Source organism: Amblyomma americanum, chromosome 5 (assembly GCF_052857255.1).
Source record: "Amblyomma americanum isolate KBUSLIRL-KWMA chromosome 5, ASM5285725v1, whole genome shotgun sequence".
NCBI classification, from domain to species: Eukaryota; Metazoa; Arthropoda; class Arachnida; order Ixodida; family Ixodidae; genus Amblyomma; species Amblyomma americanum.
The window spans coordinates 198040934-198063814 of NC_135501.1; the positions used below are offsets into that span (position 1 = coordinate 198040934).

At 48.8% G+C, this 22881-nt stretch overlaps 1 protein-coding gene across 1 annotated transcript; it reads right to left on the reverse strand.

The window, feature by feature from the left end:
• Nucleotides 1-3678: 3678 nt before the first annotated feature.
• On the reverse strand, nt 3679-15424 carry LOC144133334 (lactosylceramide 1,3-N-acetyl-beta-D-glucosaminyltransferase B-like). Its single transcript, XM_077666337.1, has 3 exons — nt 13645-15424; nt 7175-7416; nt 3679-4664 (listed from the first exon to the last, which is right to left on the reverse strand). The coding sequence occupies exons 1-3, from the start codon at nt 14241-14243 to the stop codon at nt 4195-4197; spliced, it is 1311 nt and encodes a 436-aa protein (XP_077522463.1). The 5' UTR covers nt 14244-15424; the 3' UTR covers nt 3679-4194.
• Nucleotides 15425-22881: the final 7457 nt, after the last annotated feature.

Here is a 22881-nt window from a genome sequence, read left to right on the forward strand (position 1 = left end):
GAAATAGAAGAGGCCGTGGCGCGCGCGCGCGCCGACCGTGGTACGTGCGGCGGGGTTATAAATCAACGCGTTTGGGCGCTTAACGGCCTCTACCTAGCGCAGAATGCGAAACAAATGACCCTGAGAATCATAAACGGCAGTTTTTTCACGCTTTCATCGGTGATTAGTTGCAGAGAATGGCGGACCAAATTCTCTTTATTTGGAACTCTTTCCCGCCGTTTCCTTTCCCCAAAAACCATTTTTTTTTCCAACCACCTTCGCAGCGTTCACTCCCTCCTTTATCCCTTCACTTACGGCGTGGTTCAGGTGTCCAACGATATATGAGACAGATACTGCGCCATTTTCTTTCCTCAAAAACCAATTATTATTATTATTAGCCACAATTTTTTTTGCCCTGCTATTCAATTAAAGGCGATATGAAAAAACATGCCATAAAGAATAACGGAGGGCCTCCAGTGTGAAATTCTATTTAAAGAGTTTTTTTTTTATTGCAGTGCAGCGGGAAAAAAGTGCTCCATATTTAAAAAATCCTGGTGCACCTTTGAGTGCTCCGCCGAGTAGCATACGACACCCATATGTCGACTGCGACCGCACTTTCATTGCATTATTCCATTGCCAGTAATGATGACTGGAATATATTAAGGCGAAAGCCTGTAATGGCTCATACTCGCAGTGTCCGTCCGTCCGTCACATTCAACTCGATAAGAAAGAAAACATTCGTGCACGGTGGGATTCGAGCCACCATCCGTCCGCTCCGCAGCCGAGCGTGCTAACAACGACTACGCTACTTCCGCATATGTAGTTCTACTTGTCTGGGACGCTGGAGAGTGTTTGCAGAAAGGCGTCGAATGAGACGGATGCCTCTCAAACGTCCTCCAGTGCCTCCAGCATTTAAGATTCACAAACAACTGTGCACTTACCATCTTAACCACACATCAGTGACACGCGCAGCAACACCGCGCTAAAGGCTTTCGCCTCACCGCACTTTAGTGGAGGGCTCCGGAATAATTTCGACCACCTGGGGATCTTTAACGTGCACTGACATCGCACAGCACAAGGGCGCCTTAGCGTTTTTCCTCCATAGAAACGCAGCCGCCGCGGTCGGGTTCGAACCCGGGAACTCCGGATCAGTAGTCGAGCGCCCTAACCACTGAGCCACCGCGGCGGCTACGGCGTTTCATGCAGAACCCACTTCTATGACCTGCGCATGCGAAGCCGGCAGACGCTTTCTCGCTTGACCGAAGGTCAAAGTCGAGATAGTTGGTGTATCAGCCGCTGGTGTGGCTGCTGTAGCTGACGTCATGTGTCGAACCTGACTACCACCAGTTATGTTCATGGTTTGACCTCTAGCTACATCCAAGGTCAAGCTTGCGGCCCCGCTGACGGCTCGAAAAGCTGGCGTAGTGAAACCTTTCGCTTCAAAAACACGAAACAAGCATCAAAACCACATGAATGATAAGGCATGTGTGAACAATGGGAACACCGTCCGACGCTTTCCGGTAAACATTAGGTTTGTAGCTGCTTCGAACGGTGCTGACGTCATTCGAAGCCCTCGTGTGAAGTGCAAGCCGCATAATGCATGATAACAGCGCCTGCAAACAAACTGCGGCAAAGCACGTTCCTTCTTCCCGCGTGTGTTTAGCAGTAAAGATTACGGTTGTGTAAGCTACTCCGAGTTGAAAAGTACCCATCAGCATAGAAATCGTATATCATCCTAATCAAAAGCAGCCGTGAATGTCTTTGTGAAATAATAAACGGTAATATAAGTACATTTAACTTGTCTCTGGATACTGATTAAACGCAGTCGTGAATGTCGTTGTGAAGTAATAAAAGGTAATATAGGTGCATTTCACTTTGTCTCTGGTTTCACTCTTTGTAGAGCCACGCGTGTGAATTTTCAAGTGACGTCGCAATGGGTGATTGGGTGTCGTTTTACAGCTTCGTTCTCCAACCACCTTCACAGCGTGGATTGGAGCCACAACTTCTTTTTCACCTCAGTAAATAAAGTTTTCTTTCCTCTTTTACTTCTACTTCCTCCCTTCCCTCACGGCTCGGTTCGGTTGAGGAGTCCACCGAGCAGTGAGACATTTACTGCGCCGCTACTTCCCTCAAATACCTTTTTTTTTTCAATTTTTCAAAACCCGCCGCGGTGGCTCAGTGGTTAGGGCGCTCGACTACTGATCCGGAGTTGCCGGGTTCGAACCCGACCGCGGCGGCTGCCTTTTTATGGAGGCAAAACGCCAAGGCGCCCGTGTGCTGTGCGATGTCAGTGCACGCTAAAGATCCCCAGGTGGTCGAAATTATTCCGGAGCCCTCCACTACGGCACCTCTCTCTTCCTTCCTTCTTTCACTCCCTCCTTTATCCCTTTCTTTACGGCGCGGTTGAGTTGTCCAACGATATATGAGGCAGATACTGCGCCATTTCCTTTCCACAAAAACCAATTATTATTTTTCAACCACGCCGTGAGGAAAGGGGTAGAGGAGAGAATGAAAGATGAGAAGCAAAGTGGCGTCGTTGTGTATGGCTTCGGCATAGCTTTGCACTTGGCGTCCGATCTGCACTTGTACCTGCGATGTTGTGAAGGAATAAAATGGCTGGGGTTCAACGTGGCTCGAACCTAGTTACGCGAGCGAAAGCTGTGTTATGCATGGTCTCCACTGTCTCAAATCAAATGTTAATGTCAAGGGTCAAGTTCAAAGGTCAATGTTAGGTACCATGTCATGCTACCATATCTTGGGCCCTATCACAATGTAGTTAAGTTCGGTTATTTGCCCATGTGAGGCAGTGAAAGTCATTGTCGATGTGGTGCCCACTGTCGCAAATCAAATGTCAAAATCAAAGGTCAAGATCAGGTACCCAATGGTCATAGTCATGTGGTCATACTACCATAGGTTGGGCCATACCACCACGCAGTCAAGTTCGGTTTGACCTTGTAAGGCATTGAAGGTCATTGTCTCATTCACATCGAAATCGAAGTTGTACCCCGAGGGGAGTAGAGCTCTCGCCCTAAAACCCGTCGGGGAGTCAACACGCCAAGGTGGCTCAGCGGTTAAGGCTCTCGTCTACTGAGACGGTGTACCCGGGTTCGAACCCGACCGCGGCGGCCGCGTTTCGATGGAGGCGAATCGCAGAAGGTGCCAGTGTGCTGTGCGATGTGAGTGCGCGTTAAAGATCGCCAGGCGGTCGTAATTATTCCGAAGCCCTCCACTACGGCACCTCTTTCTTCTTTCACTCCCCTTCCCTTACAGCGTGGTTCGGGTGTCCACCGATATAAGTGAGACAGTTACTGCGTCATTTCCTTTCCTCAAAAAAAATTCATTTAATTTTTACCTCCAAGAAGGTGTAGCTGTGCGTTTGCACCGTGTTGTAGTGGTCGGTTTGCCGGTTTTTAGTAATCGGGACGCAACCATGGCTACACGAATAAAACCGGCTGTGAACTTCACAAGCGAAAAAAAAATTCCGCAGAAACACTTATTAAGACTGCTTACATGTGCGAATGCGGAAAGCATTACTGTCCCTGGGTGCACTGACGCACGCGCGCGCGCGCATGACACCACGCCGAATGCTGACGAAGCTTTCCCACATGACAATGAATCAGCATTCCTTGAACGCCGCTTTTGCTCCTGCATCAGAGGCGTTTGAGACTCGCTCTTTTTAAAACACCGACTTCGCCCGGTAAATAATGACGTAAGAGATATAACAATATTTTTTTCTTATTTTGGCTCTTGTCCATGCATGTGATCCCGTATAGTCTTCCTTTCTGGACGTCGACTTATGAAATCCTGCTGAAAAATAAATGCATGAATAAAAAGTGCCATGTGTCCGACCATGAAGTCGTTTGAAAAATAGGCAAATTCTTCGAGGAATGAAGGATGGAGAACGGAACAACTCTGTCCATGTTGAGGCCGCTCCTCAATGTGCACTTTTTTCACACTGAAACTACGAACCCAGCCAGCAAAGCTTGTGACGGATGATAAGAGTCGCACTCCGTTAAGCGCTTGCATGTGTGGACAGTTCACAGTGCATGGTTGGCGTCAACCCACTGACCCAAATAGGGCAGTCAATGGCATCTCTCCGTGAACACACGTCCCAGCCATTGGCTGACGTTTCAGCTGTCTCGCCGAACACAACTCAAAGTATGGGCCACTCGCACCGAGCAAATATTTTCTACTGACGAAGGTCTCAAGGAACGACTAGACTCCAGACAAGGGCTGCACCACGGCCTTGCCGATGACGACGTTCTTCGCCGAGCTGTTGGTGCCACTGCCATGAAGGGCCTTGAAGCAGCATTTGCAAGCGTTCCTTCTGCACCAGAGCGCCTTGCGGTGCGCCCTGGCCACGAGCGCCACGTCCCCCCATGTGGGACCGAAGGCGTAAGCCCAGTCCAGGAGTGGAGAGTCCCGCGGTCCTCCGGGCTTGGCCCACAACGCCAAGGTGTCCGCCTCGGTCGTGTACTTGTTGTTCATCCTGGCCAGCGCGACGCCGCCCATACGCGCCAGCGTGCCGGTCACGTGGACGTCGTCGACCCAGAAGTAGGGTCGGAACCGGGCTTCGGCCACCATGGCTCGCACCGCTGCCATGTCAGCCAGGTAGGCCCAGCCCGAGCAATAGTCCTCGAAGAAGGAGCCGGGGTACTCGCTCTCTGTCACCCTCCACTTGCTACCTGAAAAGAGTGGATGAAGAATAGAGGTTTGTTAAGGGTAAATAACTGCCGGAAGTACGACCACATGGCAGATTTCAGTGGACAGCCATATATAGCGTATGCGATTGAGTAGGTAGCAGTTGTCATTAGGGCCTTACCGCTACCGCAGCGGTGTCGCAGTGGTTTGAGCATCCGCATCGCATGCGGGGGGTACGGGGCTCGATCCCCAGTTCCTGCGGATACCCATCGGGTACCCGCCGGATACAATTGGTGCAAGCTTTCCCCTGACCTGATGCTCGGCTTATCTGGGGTGAAATGCTTGGGAAATGGGTCTTTTACCCCACCTTGAGAAGTCAGAAATAACTTGTGCCATGGCGTTCTTTGGCCATAGATGCCTTGCGCCATAAAAATCCAGAATCATCATCAAGCCCTTACCGCTGCGCTCTTTGCTCTCTCTCTCTCCGACAAATAAGACGCAGTCTGACTTACATGCTGCAAGGTCCAGGGTCCAAGGTCGGAGTAGAATAATAACCGTGTAGCGTTCAATTTCCGAGTGTTCATACTCGCTGTATATAAAGGTATACATGTCCATGACTTCCATATGTGTCGCATGGTCTTCACATGCTCTTTGATTATTTCATGCACTGTGCGTGTCAAGGACACAGTGGCGAAGTTTCGGGACTGTTCAGAGGATGGGCAGGTCTGTGGCCGCCGTGCGGGCTACTCAAATGTGGCACATTAAAAAAAGCCAAGGCGCCTTATCCTATGCGACAGTACGCGGGATACTGAAATGTGGCACATTAAAAAAAAAGCCAAGGTGCCTTAGCCTATGTGACAGTATGCGGCTAAGAAAATGGCGGGTAACCTGCCCTAAGTATGTCGTGTGAGAATAGCATGCACGGCATGCATGCCAGGCGCAGTTGCGAGGTGTCAGCGCTAAAGCTTCTATTAACGCACGGAGCAATTTTCAACCATAGCGTGTGATATGAGTGCCGAGAAAAAATATTCCGGTGGGCCTGCCCGTCAAGGCCACCGAGGCACTCCCATCGAAAACTAGCAGGAGTCAATGGCTATGCGTGGGCCCTTCCCGGCACAATAGATACCCCAGCTGGAGCATGTGAAGATAACTGGAGCTCACTACCGTATCTTCAATTTCAAGCCAGCAGAAACCTGTTGAGCTGCACGTCGGATCGTACTGGAACATTGGGTTGCCTAATCGAAGACTCAAACCATGATTCTAGCAGCTTGGTATGAGCTGATAATACAGTTTGGGTTGCAGTTAATTATTAACGTGACAGGCTTAAAGGCCCCGTTACACAGAAAATCCGGCGTCGTCACTGTCGGAGAAGTGAGCGAAAAATCCCGGGTATGACTCTGCCAGGTGGTTCCTGCAGAGAGCAACCTATAGGAGGCAGGTGGGGGCCATCTGGGTCACGTGACCTTGCGGCGTCATCACAACCTGTCCATTGGATCGTGAGCAAGCTGCCCACCGTGGCAGTGGCAGTTAAATTAGTGACTGGTCACTCGGGAAGAGCAACACGGGTCTCACAAGCCTCATTAGTGGCAGCACCTGCCATCGCAGGGCAGTGGCGTATCACTTAACCGCTGCACCACTGCAGAAGAAGGGGGTACGAGGACTCCCAAGGATCTATGAATGTAAATATAGGGAATGACCTTCTACATATATGGGCATCAGCCCATTGACGCTATCGCGTCATACCGTTAAGGTGGAGCTTAAGTGTCTCCTCCAATTTTTATTAATGCGAAAGCATTGATGATCCCCGCCGCGATGGCTCAGTGGTTAGGGCGCCCGACTACTTATCCGGAGTTCCCCGGGTTCGAACCCGACCGCGGCGGCTGCGTTTTTATGGAGGAAAAACGCTAAGGCGCCCGTGTGCTGTGCGATGTCAGTGCACGTTAAAGATCCCCAGGTGGTCGAAATTATTCCGGAGCCCTCCACTACGGCGCCCCTTTCTTCCTTTCTTCTTTCACTCCCTCCTCTATCCCTTCCCTTACGGCGCGGTTCAGGTGTCCAACGATATATGAGACAGATACTGCGCCATTTCCTTCCCCCCCGCCCCCCCAAAAAAACCAATTATTATTATTAAAGCATTGATGGCTATGTCCCGTGTTTTATGTCAGCAAAACTTTCTCCTCACGATAACGCCGTTCTGTAAAGATGCGCAAAAGTTTGATTGTGTTAGATAGTGCGTGATAAGATCTTGCCTTGGGAAAAATGTGGCTGATGAATTGCAATTAGTTAATTTAATTACACTTCGACGACACAATAACCATGGACGTCGGCATAGCACCTGGACGTCTAAAACAAATAAGGTAAAAATAAATCAAAAAAATAAAAATAAATGAAAATAATAATAAAAACATTCAAAAATAAAAAATAAATACAAATAAAAGCGGAAAAAACCCGCTTTCTAGAAAGTTCCACGCTTTTGCATTCCTCCGCGTAAGCAGACTTAAGTGCCCACAGAATTTTTTTTTTTGCACTGAGTTGTGGCAACCAGCGCCCTCACCCTCGCTCCTGGAGATGGGCATCTGCTTCTGGACGTAGCAGACGAGAGTCTTGGGCGGCAGCGACGCCGTCCTGTCCAATATGGCGCCCAGCTGGAAGATGTGCACGAAGATGTCGTCGTCCATCTTGAGCACCCTAGTGACGTCACCGCATCGGGCGGAGGCCCACCGCAGCGCCATCACGTGCTTGTACGTCAGGTTACGGTACGAGTCGACGAAGTTGCCCTGCACCGTGTCGCCGTACCTGCGCGAGGCGCGGATCTCATAGTTTCGTTTCGTCCTCACGGAAATGGCCATTCGAAACCCGAGAGAGGCATCAATTTTACTCCCCCCCCCCCCCCCAACAATAACTCTCTTTTTCTATAGACACAGTCGCTTCATTACCGCTGCCGTAAATTAGACGATCTATAGTCTGCACTCTATTTTAGCGGCTTGCTTCCCATGTTGGTCTGCTTTACACTCTTAATAGAAAGGATTAAAAGAGAGTAAGGTGTCCTTTTTACACCCTTTACAAAAGGGTGTGCGCTAGAAGACAGCTTACTTCCTTTTTACTCCCATATGGGCTTATAATTGTTTAGAGTGTAGGATCTCCTCATGTCGGAGGTGGAGGGTCTGTCTGTTCTACTGTACACTTTTCCCCTTAAGAGCAAAGAGCAGCAGAAAATAAATGACAATTAAGCCCTTAATACATTCGCTGGAAAGACTAGAACGTTCCATCAAACAGTTACCGCCACGACTGCACGGTGATGGCACATTAATGGTGGTACCACATGACTACACAGTAAAACGGTGATAGCACCGTCATGACTGCGGTTATAGTTTTCTTCCGCAAATCAAACACTTTGAGCATCAGTTTGGCGCATGACAGCCTAATACAACACTTCGTGATACACACGCACATGGACATTTGAAGATGCGGTCATCCTCAAGATGAAAATCTATTAACGTGACATAATTAAGGCTCCCATTGGCCAGAAAATCCGGCATCGTCTGCGTTTTGAGCGAAAGATTTTCAGAGATGCAACCTAGGTGGGGATAAAAGTCCCTAAAGGACGCCCGAATGACAATCAAATTGTACGGTTTTCTTCACGGCTAATATGTTCTCGGAGCATACTTGACGAAGTAAAAGTTGGACTTGAGTTCTCTCATTTCCTTGGTTTAGTTTATGGGGTTTTAACGTCCCAAAGCGACTCAGCTAGCTATGAGGAACGCCGTAGTGAAGAGCTCCGGAAATTTGGACCACCTGCAGCTATTTAACGTGCACTGACAACGCACAGTAGACGGGCCTTTAGCATTTTGCCTCCATCGAAATGCGACCGCCGCGGCCGGGGTTGAACCCGCGTCTTTCGGGTAAGCAGCCGAACGCTGTAACCACTGAGCCACCATTTAAGCAACAGAAATCAGGGACTGTTGCTTCACATCGCGCTTACGGGCCAAAATCGCAGATGTGCCTTCTTCCCAATGGGCTCTGAAGATCCACTGGATGTCCTTTGGACGTGTGTGGGACGTCCTCTGGACGTCCAGTGGAGTTTCAGTGGCCGTTGGGTTGAGGCTTTGTCCCCAACAGTAGGTCTCCAGAGGAAGCAGTGTCGCCTTGAACACATCGCATTCCGCCTGTTAGTCAGCGAAAATGTTTGGAGACGGGAGAGGGTGGAGAAGGGGGGGGGGGCTGTATGCAACCCCAGAAGACAGCAAGAAGACGGGCAGTTTTCTTGTTCCCTTCTTCTTCTCTAAATGCCAACTCCAGCAGCACTGTCCGGCATTGTGAAGCACGAACCGTTCAGCGGCACGCTTTTCCCATGCAATCGTGGCAACTCAACCACTGCCGCGGACGACATTTCGACAGACGTGGACATGACCGGAGCGGCGGGCGGAACAGCATGGAGATACGGTACCACTGCGGGAAGTTGTCCCTGGCAGCTGTCCCGTCTTAGCACGACACACCACGGAAGCACAGTGTCTGACCGGCCAAGACAAACTTTGCTTCAGCCGTGTGCATTCTTTTTTTTATTTTTCAGGTTTCTCACATATTTGTTAACTAAATATCCAAACGCGGAAAAAGCTTTTGGACCATAGACCTAGTCGGCGTACATGGAAGAGGCCTGGAAAGTTTGCTCTGTGCTCGCTTCATGCCTACCATATTCGGGGCTAAATAGAAGCAGCAAAAACGAAGCGCGCGGGAGAAGCATTTTACATCTTCGTTACTCCAATTATTAAATTATTATACCGAAAATAGAGCGTATCAAAAATTGTTCAGCGCCGTCAGCTCACTTTTTTTTCCTTAGAGTCGGATACAACTCAAGAATGAAGCGGCTTTTCACCGACAAACGACCACCCTCCCAGCCAATGGCGTTGGACCCCCCCCAACCCCTCCTACAGATTTAGACACCTGCTGCAACTTAAATTCCTGGGGGAACTCCTATATTATAACACCTTTAAGGGAATCAAGGCGCAATATACGAATATACGCATAGGCGATTGCACTAGGTGATGCGATAAATCTGCGCTAGCAGTATTGGTAGTACTTTTTTATTCCGCTATGATCGCCTGGCCATTGCGGCTTTGAAATGTGCTTCGCCATTGCTGTTACGTTCCAGTGCACAGTGGCCTTCTTGTGTGTGGAGAAATCTGGAAGGTGTAAATTAAGTGAATGGGTGGTGAGTGGCGGCGTCTCGAGGGTGAATAAAGGTGGGTGAAGGGTACACGAGGGTGGCAGTATAGGCGGAGGCCTCCTGCAGGGTGGCGATGGCATCATGCAACATAATACCGACATATCTTGCCCAAGCGTTGTTAGTAATGCTAACTCATTAAAAGTAGCCATTTAACAAAGATATAGAGTTTCATTCAAACAGCTTTATCCTGATTTTCTCACTCTGCACAATCTTAGTTGTGCTTTGTCCGTGCTTCGCTTTCATTTCACTCAGCTGGTGTCTAAGTTTGTACTTGCGTCGTTCTTGTACCCGCCTTGTGTAACGTCTTCAGGCATCTATGACCTTAATAAATTAAATGAAAAGTAGAATGTAGGTCGTGCGTTGAAGTGGTGTTTGGCGAGCCGTGCAAGGTACCCTTTTAAAAGTGACTTATAGGTTTTCTATATATTTCTTATAGAATGCATCGCATTTCGTATAGATATTTCCTTTTGCCTATTCATAGTCTATAGACAGAAGTTTACTAAAATATCCATAAATCCATAGATTGTCTATGGACTTTCTATACTCTATAGACTAGTCTATAAAAGTTTTGTACAGAAACTCTATAGACTTTATAGACAACAGTGTACTAAATGTGTACGGCCATAATCCCATAACTTGTCTATAGACTTTCTATAAAATTTGTATTGTCTATAGACCAATCTATTGAATTTTTCTACAGAAACTCTATAGACCTAATAGACAAAAGTGTATGGACAGTGTATAGACTGTCTAGAGAAATTTTCTTAGGGGTAGTGTCAAGCTCTGGCCGTGCTGATAATAGTGACAACAACAATAATAATGAAAATAAAAATATTACCGAAACAAAATACAAGCGAGATTCCGGGAACAAAAAAAGCAACGTTGAGCGAGAACTGGGCCGCATACTAAGTGAAAGATAGGGGGACGCTAATTGCGTGGACAAGCTGCAGCCTGTCGCGCTGCGTTCTCGCGCCCACTCCTCGTCGCCGACTTGCCAGCCTTGCGAGTGGGGCAAGGCCGGCTGTCTTCCCACGCGAAATTTCGTCGTCCTGAGGCTCCGTTCCGCAAACACCGTGGACATGTGCTTGGCATAAACCTTGGGGCCCCGCCGCGGTGGCTCAGTGGTTAGGGCGCCCGACTACTGATCCGGAGTTTCCGGGTTCGAACCCGACCGCGGCGGCTGCGTTTTTATGGAGGAAAAACGCTAAGGCGCCCGTGTGCTGTGCGATGTCAGTGCAGGTTAAAGATCCCCAGGTGGTCGAAATTATTCCGGAGCCCTCCACTACGGCACCTCCTTCTTCCCTTCTTCTTTCACTCCCTCTATCCCTTCCCTTACGGCGCGGTTCAGGTGTCCACCGATATATGACACAGATACTGCGTCATTTCCTTCCCCCCCCCCCAAAAAAAAACAATTAACCTTGGGTTTTTCTTGGGATTTTTATTTGACGAATTTCATAGCACGCGTGTCTATATGCAAATGCCGTCGTGCTCATTTGTACAGCGTGCTGCCGCGACGCCGTTCAACCACTGAGCAGCTGCTGTTCCCTAATGAAAATGGTCTGTAGACTGTCTATAGACTTGTTATGAACTCCATTCCTTCTTATAGAGATTTCGTTGTGTAAATTCATAGTCTATAGACTGTCTATAGTAAAGGTGTACTAAAGGTGTGTGTATGGCCACAAATCTAAAATTGCCTATAGACCGTCTATAGGATTTGTATTGACTATTGACTACGAGTCTATAGAAGTTGTATGTGGAACGTATATAGACTTTAAAGACACAAGTATATGTACTGTCTATAGACTAAATAAATTTTTGTAAGGGTTCGCACTTTGCACATGACATCAACTTTGATTCCGAAAAATGTGGTGCCCCTTTTTTTTTGCAAAATTTGGGTGGTGGTAGTGGTTTTTTTATTAAAAATAATAGTAAAAAGGAAGGAAAATATTTTTGCTAGCCCCGGCATTTGCCATCGATACTGAAGCACCTGAGCTGGGGCAGCGGAAATATAGGATAGCAGGCAGAATAGAGAAATGAAATGAAAGAGGTGAGGGGACAGGAAGAGAGGATAGGGGGAGGAGTAATATGTACAAACTATTTATGCAATAAGAAATGCAAAATTTGCCTCCTAACCTTTTTTATACGACAGCCGATTGGGATCGGATAACGCATGTGTCCGCCTAAATGGCAAAGGATGTGGTCTTGCATTTCCTAGATTGTGCATGCTTGAGTTGAGTGATAAACACTTTGAAATTCCCACGATAAGGAGCTGATTTACTTTGGGAGAGGGGATGTGCGTAGCGAAAGCGAAAGTAGGGGCATCTGGTATGTGAGGTTTAACATTCTAAACCCGCACCTGGCCTATTACAGATGCCGCATTGGAGGGCTTCGGATTAGTTTAATACGGATTAATGCGGCAACTGCAGCCGGTATTCAATCGCGCTCTCACCATCCGAACGGCACTAAGCCATCGTGGCGGGTCGAAAAGCAAAAGAAACAAAAAATGTGGGGATCGACAAGAACAAAAAAAAATGCCTGTAACATCGATAACTTGGCGGATTGAACCAAACCACCCGGAAGCTGCCATGGCGGCGATGGTTTCAGGATGCAGTGACGCCGCAGTCACACCCTGCTCTGGTCAGCCCTTGCAAAAATGTCTTTAGACAGTCTACAGACTGTTTGTAGACTTCTATCTATAAAGTCTATAGACTCTGTATAGACTGGACTCGAGGAGAAATCCTGGAGTACAGTATATAGGCAACACAAATCCAATAGATCGTCCATATATACTATCTATAGATTTATGGCCATACACTTTTAGTAGACTTCTGTCTATAGAAAGTCTATAGACAATGAACAGACAAAAATAAATATCTATGGAAAGGCAATATAGTCTATAAGATATCTATAGAATGTCTATAGGCAATTTTTATAAAGGAGGATTTGTAAACACACGTGTCCCATCTACCCGCGTGTCAACGTCGTCTTCATTTTCGTAATTTGAAAAGTTTCAAGAGCCACTGCGAGACCCTGGAAGAGTGAATCAATTTAGCTCAGATTTTGACGTTCTCACAGTCCCTTGCCTGGGATCTGGCAATCGGGCTGGTAGAAATCTCAAGTTGCACTAACCCTCAACGACGACATCATGCACATGGTACTATGCTCGCAGAAGAGGTACGAAATCAACGACTCACTATTTCAACACTATTCTCCGATGCTAAAAACATCGCAGAAATGCTGTTCGAATGACACTCGCTGGGATAACACGATCTTATAGATTATTGTAGTTACCAAATTAGTACCATGTCCAACATTCTTGGACAAAAAATTGAATATTTGAATATCGTAAGCTACTGTTATGAAAATATAGAACGTAATGATCCATTCTTCCAATTCGAACTAAAATCTATATTTTAAAGTTTTCCCGTCGCTCGCGCCCGGCCGTTAACCATAGAAAACAAATGGGAAACGTTTTGAACAAAAGCATTAATGTTAATAACAAATGCAAGACTGCCGACGGGATATCTGCGGATATATTGATTGTTGTAGCGAAATCTCACGATATATGAAAAAAAAATGCGTTCATAAACTCTTTCCCGTTGACAAATGCCTTTGTCCAGAATTGCTGGGCATGCCCCTAAATTGGGCCGCATCAGACCGGTAGGCGTCACCGTTAAAGGCTGCCGCCACGGCTAGCAAGAATTGAGAGAATGTGCATGAGATTGTGGCCGCCGCTTTCTCGATGAGTTAATATATTATGGTATAAATGAAATGACTGTTCCTGACCGCGGCGTGCTTACCTGTGGTTCTCACGGATCATCCTGTCTTCTAGCGCGGGGTCCGCGGGTGTCCTGGCGAGCAGGAAGACGACCCTGAGCCTGAGGCTCTTCAGCCAGCTGGTCCCGGCTCCCCAACTGGTGCGGATGACGTCACGCTCGGCGAAGTGCGCGGCCGCCGAGTGCACCAGCACCAACAGGGTCTCTTCTCCCGTGCACTGCGGAGCGTCCAGCGCGTAGGTGAAGTTGGCCAAGTCTATCAGCGAGTTGGCGTCCCTGTCGCTGTAGCGGAGTCGGGGACACGGAATAGGGTCGTGCACGCATCGCTGAACGGCCCTTTGTTTCGGCATCGATTGCCGAGACGGTCCGAATGAAGACGGGGACGACGTCTTCAGCAGGACGTAGATGCCCAGCACAGCAATGGCGACCAGCAGGCTGGGTTTCAACTTCCTGATGACCCTACACGCCATGTCCATCTTACCGAAAGATCCGTCGCTGCTTCTGCTACTACCTGCTGAGAATCCGCTAATCTCTTTCCACCAATATCTACGGGGAATGTAGGATTGCACAGCAATAGACAAATGTCCCACACTGTAGTCTCCCAGCGATGACCCCAAGTTCATCCATAAACAGCACTCATCGGCGAGTCGTTGTTCCAAATACTCGACGACTCTAACCACCCATCGAGTATATGAAAGACGTATGGCAACTTTGCCTCACAAGCTGATTGCTTTTGGTCCTGCAAACAACGTTGACGCTCTTCAACTTTCCGGGGATAAAAGCCATGTCTGGTCGCCGTATAGTCACCGATGTGCCACTTAGTTGTGAGCGTGATATGATCAGTACAAGCGGTATTCACAGTGGCTTGAAGGGTCAGTTTGTGCAGAAGGTATTGGCGCCTGGGAGAATAAACCGTTGCACGTGACTTGCCTCACAGACTTTGTACACTCGTTGCTGCCCTTGTGAGCATCGCGAACACCTTTGGAACGGAGACGTCGAGCTCGAGTCGCGCGCATTTGGAGATCGAAGCAATCGTTGGCGTGTTGCCCGCAACACACGTCCACTTTTCCTGTTCGATGAATCTGCACGCCTCTAATCGGCGTTCCTGCCATTCTACGATATTTAATAGCGGTGACGCGTATCCTCTCCCTCTGGTGGCGTCCAAGCAGATTTCTCTGGTACCTTAAGCGGCACAATCACGTGCTCGCCCACAAAAGTTCGCGCCTCGCTGTGACGTCACACGTACTGTAAACTCGAACTACGGCGATGACGCAGCTTAGTAGCAGACGTTGGAACTACTTCTCTCAGGCCTCGAAAGGAGGGGGAATATACGTCACAGATTCAAAGCAATCTGGTGAAATTAGTTCTCACAACTTCTGCCGCGGAAGTAGGAGGCGTATGCAGTCTTGCAGACGTGGTGCACCGCAGTACGTACCCAAGCCGCACGTCCATCCAGTCGTACCCAGCACAGGAATCCATCCACATGTAGCGATAGCGTCACAACGTCAGTATTTGTCCTCCTTCGAGCGCGACTGCCTACTTTCCCGAGGCACACACACACACTCGACGCAACGGCGGAAAGGGGCCTTGGCTGCTGCCTTCGCCGGCACGGCGCGGTAATCCCACGCACCCTCGCGTGGGCCTAGCCCACCTGCTACTCGCGAAGGTCCGCGTAGACCCCAAGCCTCGAGCACGATGAAATCGAGCCGTCGCCGCTGCACGTCTGCTCCGCCGGGGGTCTCCCATGTCCGGAAGTCACAGCGGGGTGTAACCGATGAACCGCGGGAAGAGGGACGACGTCGGTGGGGCGCGGCCGGCACGCTCAACCAACCGACCAAACCCGCCCCCCCCTCCCTCCCGTAGTACCTCCGTCAACCGAGGACGCTCAAAACGTGCATGCGTGAGCAGCTATGAGAGCTAGCAGACGACGCACAGCGCAATGCTCGCGCGCACACGACATTGCGGCTTCCCGCCAGCCAGCCCGGTCGGGTTTGGTTTTCTCTTCGCCGGAGTCGTCTGCACGTTATGCGGTGTGTATCCGCCTCTCGAATAGCATTAATCTCGCCGCCGCAAGTGTCAAAGGGCCACACCTCTTCGCTACTACTACCGGCTGGCGGCCGGCCTCGGGGAAAGAGTGGGGGGAGGGGACGCACTCATGACGCGCGAGTTACATACATGGGCGTGTTGGCGCCGTTCCAAGCGCACCGACGGAGCGCGTGTAGCAGACGACGCGGCGGCGAGGTCACAAAGAGAGTAGACAGATGACGCCGTCAAGGACATGAGGGGCGAGACTGAGAGGTGGCGCCATCTGAGAGTGAGTGATTCGTTCAACGAACTGGTTGGTGACAGAGAGTCATAACATCGAAAGGAAGTGGATAATAATATAGCACAAGCAGTACAGTCAATAGCTGCAAATAATAGAATGAGCTAATAAAAAAAAACTCAAAATTACATTGCCCGGCTCGGTCAATACTCAATAGTTACGTAAGTTAGAGCGGACTAGGGAAGGGAAATGAGGGGTTCGGTATGACACACATACGAAGGGAGCCTAGAGTCACTGAAACCAAGGAGCAGATGGAAATGTTTCTATTTTTTTAATTTGTGATGTTGATCAATAGTAACTTAATAGAGTCACTATTTTATCGCCTAAATATAATTCATTAGAAAAACAAAGAAAAAACAACGCCATGCTGCCGGTGGGATCCGAACCCACGACTTCAGAATTTCGCATCCTGTGCTTTATCAAACGCAGCTATGGCAGCATTTATGTTTGCATGTGACCTAACCTTGAGAGTGTTCACAAGCAGGCCCTCATTAGACTGGGCGTTCAAAAGAAATAAAAATAATATTGCAATATTGTATAAACATCTAGCGGATCAATACCTACAGGCGGACAACTAATAAGCTGTTGTAAATAGCTTGTACTGTCTGCTTTGTACCAGACATAAAGGTAGAATGAAGCCAAAACATGCTGCCAAATTCCACATCTGTACGAAATTTTTGTGAGGACAGCAGTTTGGTCTAGAGAATTTTTCTTGAATTTTCTCTGAGCGCCGCAACACTCGGTATGCGTTATGTCTATATCGTACTTCAACTACAGACTGTAAAACGTTTGCACTGTCTCTGTGTCGTAACTGTCTGCATTTCTTCACCACCAACTTCCCAATCGGCATTGAAACTCCTCTGGACGTCATGGGGACGTTCAGGATGTCCGCAGGACGTCCTAGGGAGGTTAACTGCCCATTACGTTGCTAAACTTTCGGTTAATCGGTTAGCGGTATAGCTATTCCTGAACTAGGGGAGATAGAGTGCAGAAAATGGGCCTGTCGACGCCATTTTGATCGCTCTGATCCAGCACATGGCAATATATAGCATAAAATAATAGTATTTGATGAAATTAGTTACAACCAGAGCTATTAACGGCAAAATAATTACGGCTCCATAAAATAGCGAGTATACATTGGAAGGACAACATATCACGCGCTTTCCCCTCTCCACAAGTGCTCCGTGAAAGGACCAAAGGGCTAACTACGCATTTATCGCGCATTTATTTTTTCTCCAAACACATTATATTTTAAATATTATTGCGCAACCAATTTCGGACAGTGTTGTGAAATTTATAAACAGCTGTTCCAGCCATGCGCCTTCCTTACCTAATGAAGGACTTTAAATTTGACTGTTCGATTAATTTTTCTCTCGCTATCGGCTCAAGGATATTGAAAATCGTAACAGTAATAAATGATGTGAAGAAAGCAGATGCGTAGTACCTACAAAAAAAAGTGGCTGGTTTTTGAACAAAGGAAATAGCGCACTAACTTCCTCAATTCTTGCGGACACCACAACCACGCCGTAAGTTGGTTTTCGAGGAAAGGAAATGGCGCAGTAATTGTCTCGTATATCTCGGTGGACACCCAAACCGCACCGCAAGGGATAAAGGAGGGACAGAGAGAAAAAAGGAAGAAAAGAGGTGCCGTAGTGGAGGGCTCCGGAATAATTTCGACCACCTGGGGATCTTTAACGTGCACTTACGTGCGTTTCGCCTCCATCAAACGCAGCCGCCGCGGCCGGATTCTAACCCGGGAAGTCCGGATCACCCGCCGCGGTGGCTCAGTGGTTAGGGCGCTCGACTACTGATCCGGAGTTCCCGGGTTCGAATCCGACCGCGGCGGCTGCGTTTTTATGGAGGAAAAACGCTAAGGCGCCCGTGTGCTGTGCGATGTCAGCGCACGTTAAAGATCCTCAGGCGGTCGAAATTATTCCGGAGCCCTCCACTACGGCACCCCTTTCTTCCTTTCTTCTTTCACTCCCTCCTTTGTCCCTTCCCTTAAGGCGCGGTTCAGGTGTCCAACGATATATGAGACAGATACTGCGCCATTTCCTTTCCCTCAAAAACCAATTATTTTTATTATTATTAGTCCGGATCAGTAGCCTAGCGCCATAACCCCAGAGCCACCGCAGCGGGTATGTAGACTCCATTTATTCTGAGGAAAGGAAAGGCTCCTAACTGGCTCCCTGGGTTAGTGGACACCTCAATCGCGCTTTAGCGTGCGTGGAGGTAATGTCCACCTGCAAGAAACCGTGCTTTCGCACAAGAGAGAAGGGTAAGTTTAAGGTAAAGAATGGCAGAGCTCGGCCGGCAACGCCTTCGAAACGCTGCCGCCGCGGCCGGTTTTACGTAAAATTTTATTTATGTTAACCCGTCTTTCCCGAAGAAAAAGACAATTAAAACGCAAAGGCGGTAAAAATACCTGCGCATTTTATGATGCCCAGCATGAATTCTGCGCTCAAATTCATTTCGCAGGGTGAGGAGTGGAGTGATTACGCGGTGATAACAGGCAAAACTAGAACGATAAATAGCGTCCATTTTGGGGGCATTTGGGAGCACTGCGCGGCGTTGACTGGCTCCGAATTGGCGGTTCTTCTGGGATAGTGTGTCCACTGAGGCCGTGGCATATTTTAAGGCGTGAGCATTTCTTGGCTCACGGTTGGCGGGGACGGAAGTTGTACTGTGTTGTACCAAGAAAAAAAAAGAAACGGGAAAGCTGTTGGAACGTTGCAAACACGATTATGCGAAAGTTGTCCGCGCGGACTGCCAATCATAAGTTGTGTGACGAACGAAACAAAAATGTAAATGTCGTCGATCAAGCAACAGTTGTTGAGAAACATATATTTAATGAAATAAGAATAAAAAATAATAAAGCACGAGAAAGTAAAAAAGAAAAAGAGCGGGAAAATGAAAACAAAAATAAAACAAGCGAAAGGTTTAGAAAGAAAAACAAAACAAAAAATGACATGGTTGGATGGATGGAAAAACTTTATTTTCGTCAGAGAGCATGTGTGGACGATTCCGTGTCAGATGGCCATCAGCCCATGGCTGACGGCGACCTGGGTGGCCCACTCCACGGCCCTGGTCTGGACGACCGGGTCTGAGCTGGCAAAAAATGACAGAAAATGAAAGGAAATTATAGATGGACGGAGGGAGAGAGGATGGGGAAAGGCTTTCGCATTCTAGCAGACATGTGCAATACTGTATTTTTTTTTTTCGCGAGCCATATATTATTGTCAGCTCAACAGCGTTGCAACAGCAAAGTTTCTACTGTACGTGTGCTAGACGCCTTGCAGGACGTGGGCATTTTTAACGCGATAACATTAACTGCCCCGTTCAGGAGAAAACACAGTGTCGGCGTTGTCGTTGGGAGCGAGAGATAGAGAGAAAAAAATCTTTTTGCTATAGACTGTCGGGATTTAGGGCAGGTGGAGCACCCGGGTTCGAACCCGACCGCGGCGGCCGCGTTTCGATGGAGGCGAAACGCAAAGGCGCCAGTGTGCTGTGCGATGTCAGTGCAGGTTAAAGATCCCCAGGTGGTCGAAATTATTCCGGAGCCCTCCACTACGGCACCTCTTTCTTCCTTTATTGGTGGCTGCTTTACGGACCGCTCAGCCCACCGGCCAGAAATGGCTGGTTTATCGGACTTTATGTGAGGCACAAGCCCGTGGACTCCTGGACCAGGGGCCGTATTACGTAACTGTCACAAATTCTGTCAAAAGTTATTGACAGTGACGTGAAAATGACGAAACGAAAAGACGTCACCGCTTGACGCAACGAGGAATCAGCCAATTATACAGCAAGACGGTGCCCAGAGAGCATTTTTTTTTTCAGGACGACAAGCCGTCTGCTAAATTTCTGTAAAAAAAGAAATGCGCAGCTATAAAACTAATATTTTATTTTACCAAAACATTGTGTTTAAAGTTGGAAAATAATAAGCAAAAGAAAAAGTGTTCGAAGTTGTGCTAATAAATTTGCTGGTGGGTAACTTTTGCTGCCGCGGGGATGAGCTGACGACGGTAAAACGTCAAGCCGCTTTGCACGAAAGCAGCCGATTCCACGCCTTGTTATTGTTTTTTACGCGGCGTCTGAAATCAAGCTACTGTGCGGTTGACCTAAATGTGCACAAAAACTTCAACGAATGCAGTGAAGGCTACCTGACTACCGAGCGAACTTGCAAGAAGCGCTGGTACGAAATCGACGAACACAACTGGTTGAAGTCTGTGTTGTTCGGCTCTTTCGATCGATGACAAAAATGCCAAAAGGTGAGGAGTTGCAGTATGTGATGTGTGGTTGTCTGTTTCTTTTCCCTTGGGAAACAGAAGACGACCACGATGTGCGATCTCCTGGGCAAAATAAAGTGTTTTGTCAGCATAAGCGTGTTTTATTTATGTGGCGAAGAGGTGACCGCGGGAACCCACCCCTTCTGCGTGCTAACTTTGCAGATTGCCTCCAACGCCTGCCGCACGCATTTGCTTACCATCGGTTGTGCGATGCCGACGTGCGCCTTGTTACCAACGGCAGCTTGAAAGCCGCCGGTAGCAAATAACCGCATGCACACAGCACCTGCCGCCGCACCGACAGCGCGCTCGCACGCAAACCTCCCAGTTCATCGGCGACTTCGTCGCATAGCCACTCCACCGTCTGCTTCTTCAGTCGAAAAAGGCGTCGCAACAGCTCGTCTGGCAAGTCAAACGTGTCTTCATGCGCACTCCTCACTCGTATCGCCGCGTACACCGCCGCCATTTTCTGTCACAAACGCAACGGTCAAATTGACCGCCTCGAGTCTGTCACAAAAAAAAAAAACTGTCAATTAGCGCCTGTATAGTTAGGTGTGAAACGTCACCACTTCTGCCACATCCGTGACGTAATCTGCAGCCACCCACGAAGCAAAAAAGCAAAATGGCCGCCGGCCACGGCCTACCAATAGGAGCGAGGCTAATTGAAACCTTTTTGACAAGTTTTTGACAATTTTCCTAATTGACAGTTGCGTAATCCGGCCCTAGTAGGGAACCACCCTGGAAGATTTTTTTTTCGTCTAATAAAAGTTGTTTCCATCCATCCATTATCCTTTCTTCTTTCAGTCCCTCCTTTAATATATATATATATATATATATATATATATATATATATATATATATATATATATATATATATATATATATATATATATATATATATATATAGCATGTGCACATGCGGGACTAGAGGGAAACGAGGCCACAGACGCCTCAGCCCGCGCGTTCAACCACCGGACATCGCCTCGACACTCGACGCCTGAGGTATCATAACCTAATCCGGCTATCACTTACAAATAAATTATTTAGTTATATCAAACACAGCGTAGCCGCTTTCATCCTCCTGCGAAAGGGCTCACCAAAAGCTAGGAGTGTTGGCTCCTTCCCTTATATACCAGCACGGTGCTGTGCCCGGCAGTGCTGCAATATTTGAATCCGGCTTTTCACGGAGAGTGCCCCCATTGTGGATGCGCGTTCTTGGACGTGTACCACATGGTGTGGGCATGCCCCTCTAACCCTGCTTACCCCCCTTCCCCCACACCTTCCGAGAGAGCTGGGAGGCTGCCCTGCTCGGCTGCTCTACGTTAGAGAGCCAAAGAGACCTCTTCGCTAGTGCCCGAGCTGCCGCGGAAGCTACAGGGGTCCCGGACTAGGGACCTCTCATAGAATTTGTAAGGAGCTGGCCCTTAAGGCCAGTCCCCACTTTCTCCTGTAAATAGCCTTATGTAAATGTTTTTCACCACCACCACCACCCAGAGGATATGCGCCTGGGTGGCGATTTCTCCCTGGTTACAATTTTGGCAGGCGGGGTCGCATTCGCCGTCTGCGGTGGGTCAAATAGTATACAGTGGCTAGGGATCGAGTGTCTGCAACCTGCGAAGCATGGTGGCTTGCGCTCAGTTTAAGTCGGGGTGGGGAGGCGGGAATTGGCGTCTCGTCTGTCTGTGGAGGTTGGTGATTTCGGCAAAGGTCTGGGGAGCCTCAGCTAGAGCGTCTGGATCCGTGGGGCCGGAAAATTAAGGGCATGGCTCTGGCAGGTGGTCCCCAGAGAGTAACCTAGGCGGCAGGTGGGTCACCTAGCTAGGTCACGTTACCCTGTGGCGTCATCACAACCTGCCCACCGTGGCGGGTGGCAGTTACAAATCAGCGATTGTCCCTCGGGAAGCGCAACCTGGGCAGACAAGGCCCCCCGCTGCGAGCACCTGCCATCGCAGGGCAGTGGCGCATCGCTTAGCCGTTGTTGTTGTTGTTGATGTTGTTGTTGTTGTTGTTGCGGCTTCAGGAATAATGAAAAGGAAAGTGCACGGGCCCGCCCACTAGCAGAAGGAGAGGTAAAAGATGTGAGAGGAACAACCACGCGCGTCATATGTAGCGATGACGACGGTTTAGCAACAGATACCGCCTGACAAGGAGCCCTCACTAGGGTACATCAATGCCAGCACCCCCGAACGGCGGCGCTGGCATTGAGGCACCCTAGCCCTCACCGCATGTGTGAGAGCCCCTAGATCCCAGCCCGCAAGGCCAGGAAGCCACCCTGCCACTGCACCACTGCGCCGGGAGGGGTATGAGGGCTGAAAAGAAAATTGGTTTTTGAGGAAAGGAAATGGCGCAGTAATTGTCTCACATATGTCGGTGGACACCGCAACCGCGCCGTGAGGGAAGGGAAAAGGTGGGAGTGAAAGAGGTGCCGTGTGGAGGTGTCCGGAATAATTTCGACCACCTGGGGATCTTTGCTCGGCTATACTGATCCGGAGTTCCCGGGTTCGAACCCGGCCGCGGCGGGTGCGTTTTTATGGAGGCATAACGCTAAGGCGCCCGTGTGCTGTGCGATGTCAGTGCACGTTAAAGATCCCCAGGTGGTCGAAATTATTCCGGAGCCCTCCACTACGGTACCTCTTCCTTCCTTTCTTCTTTCAC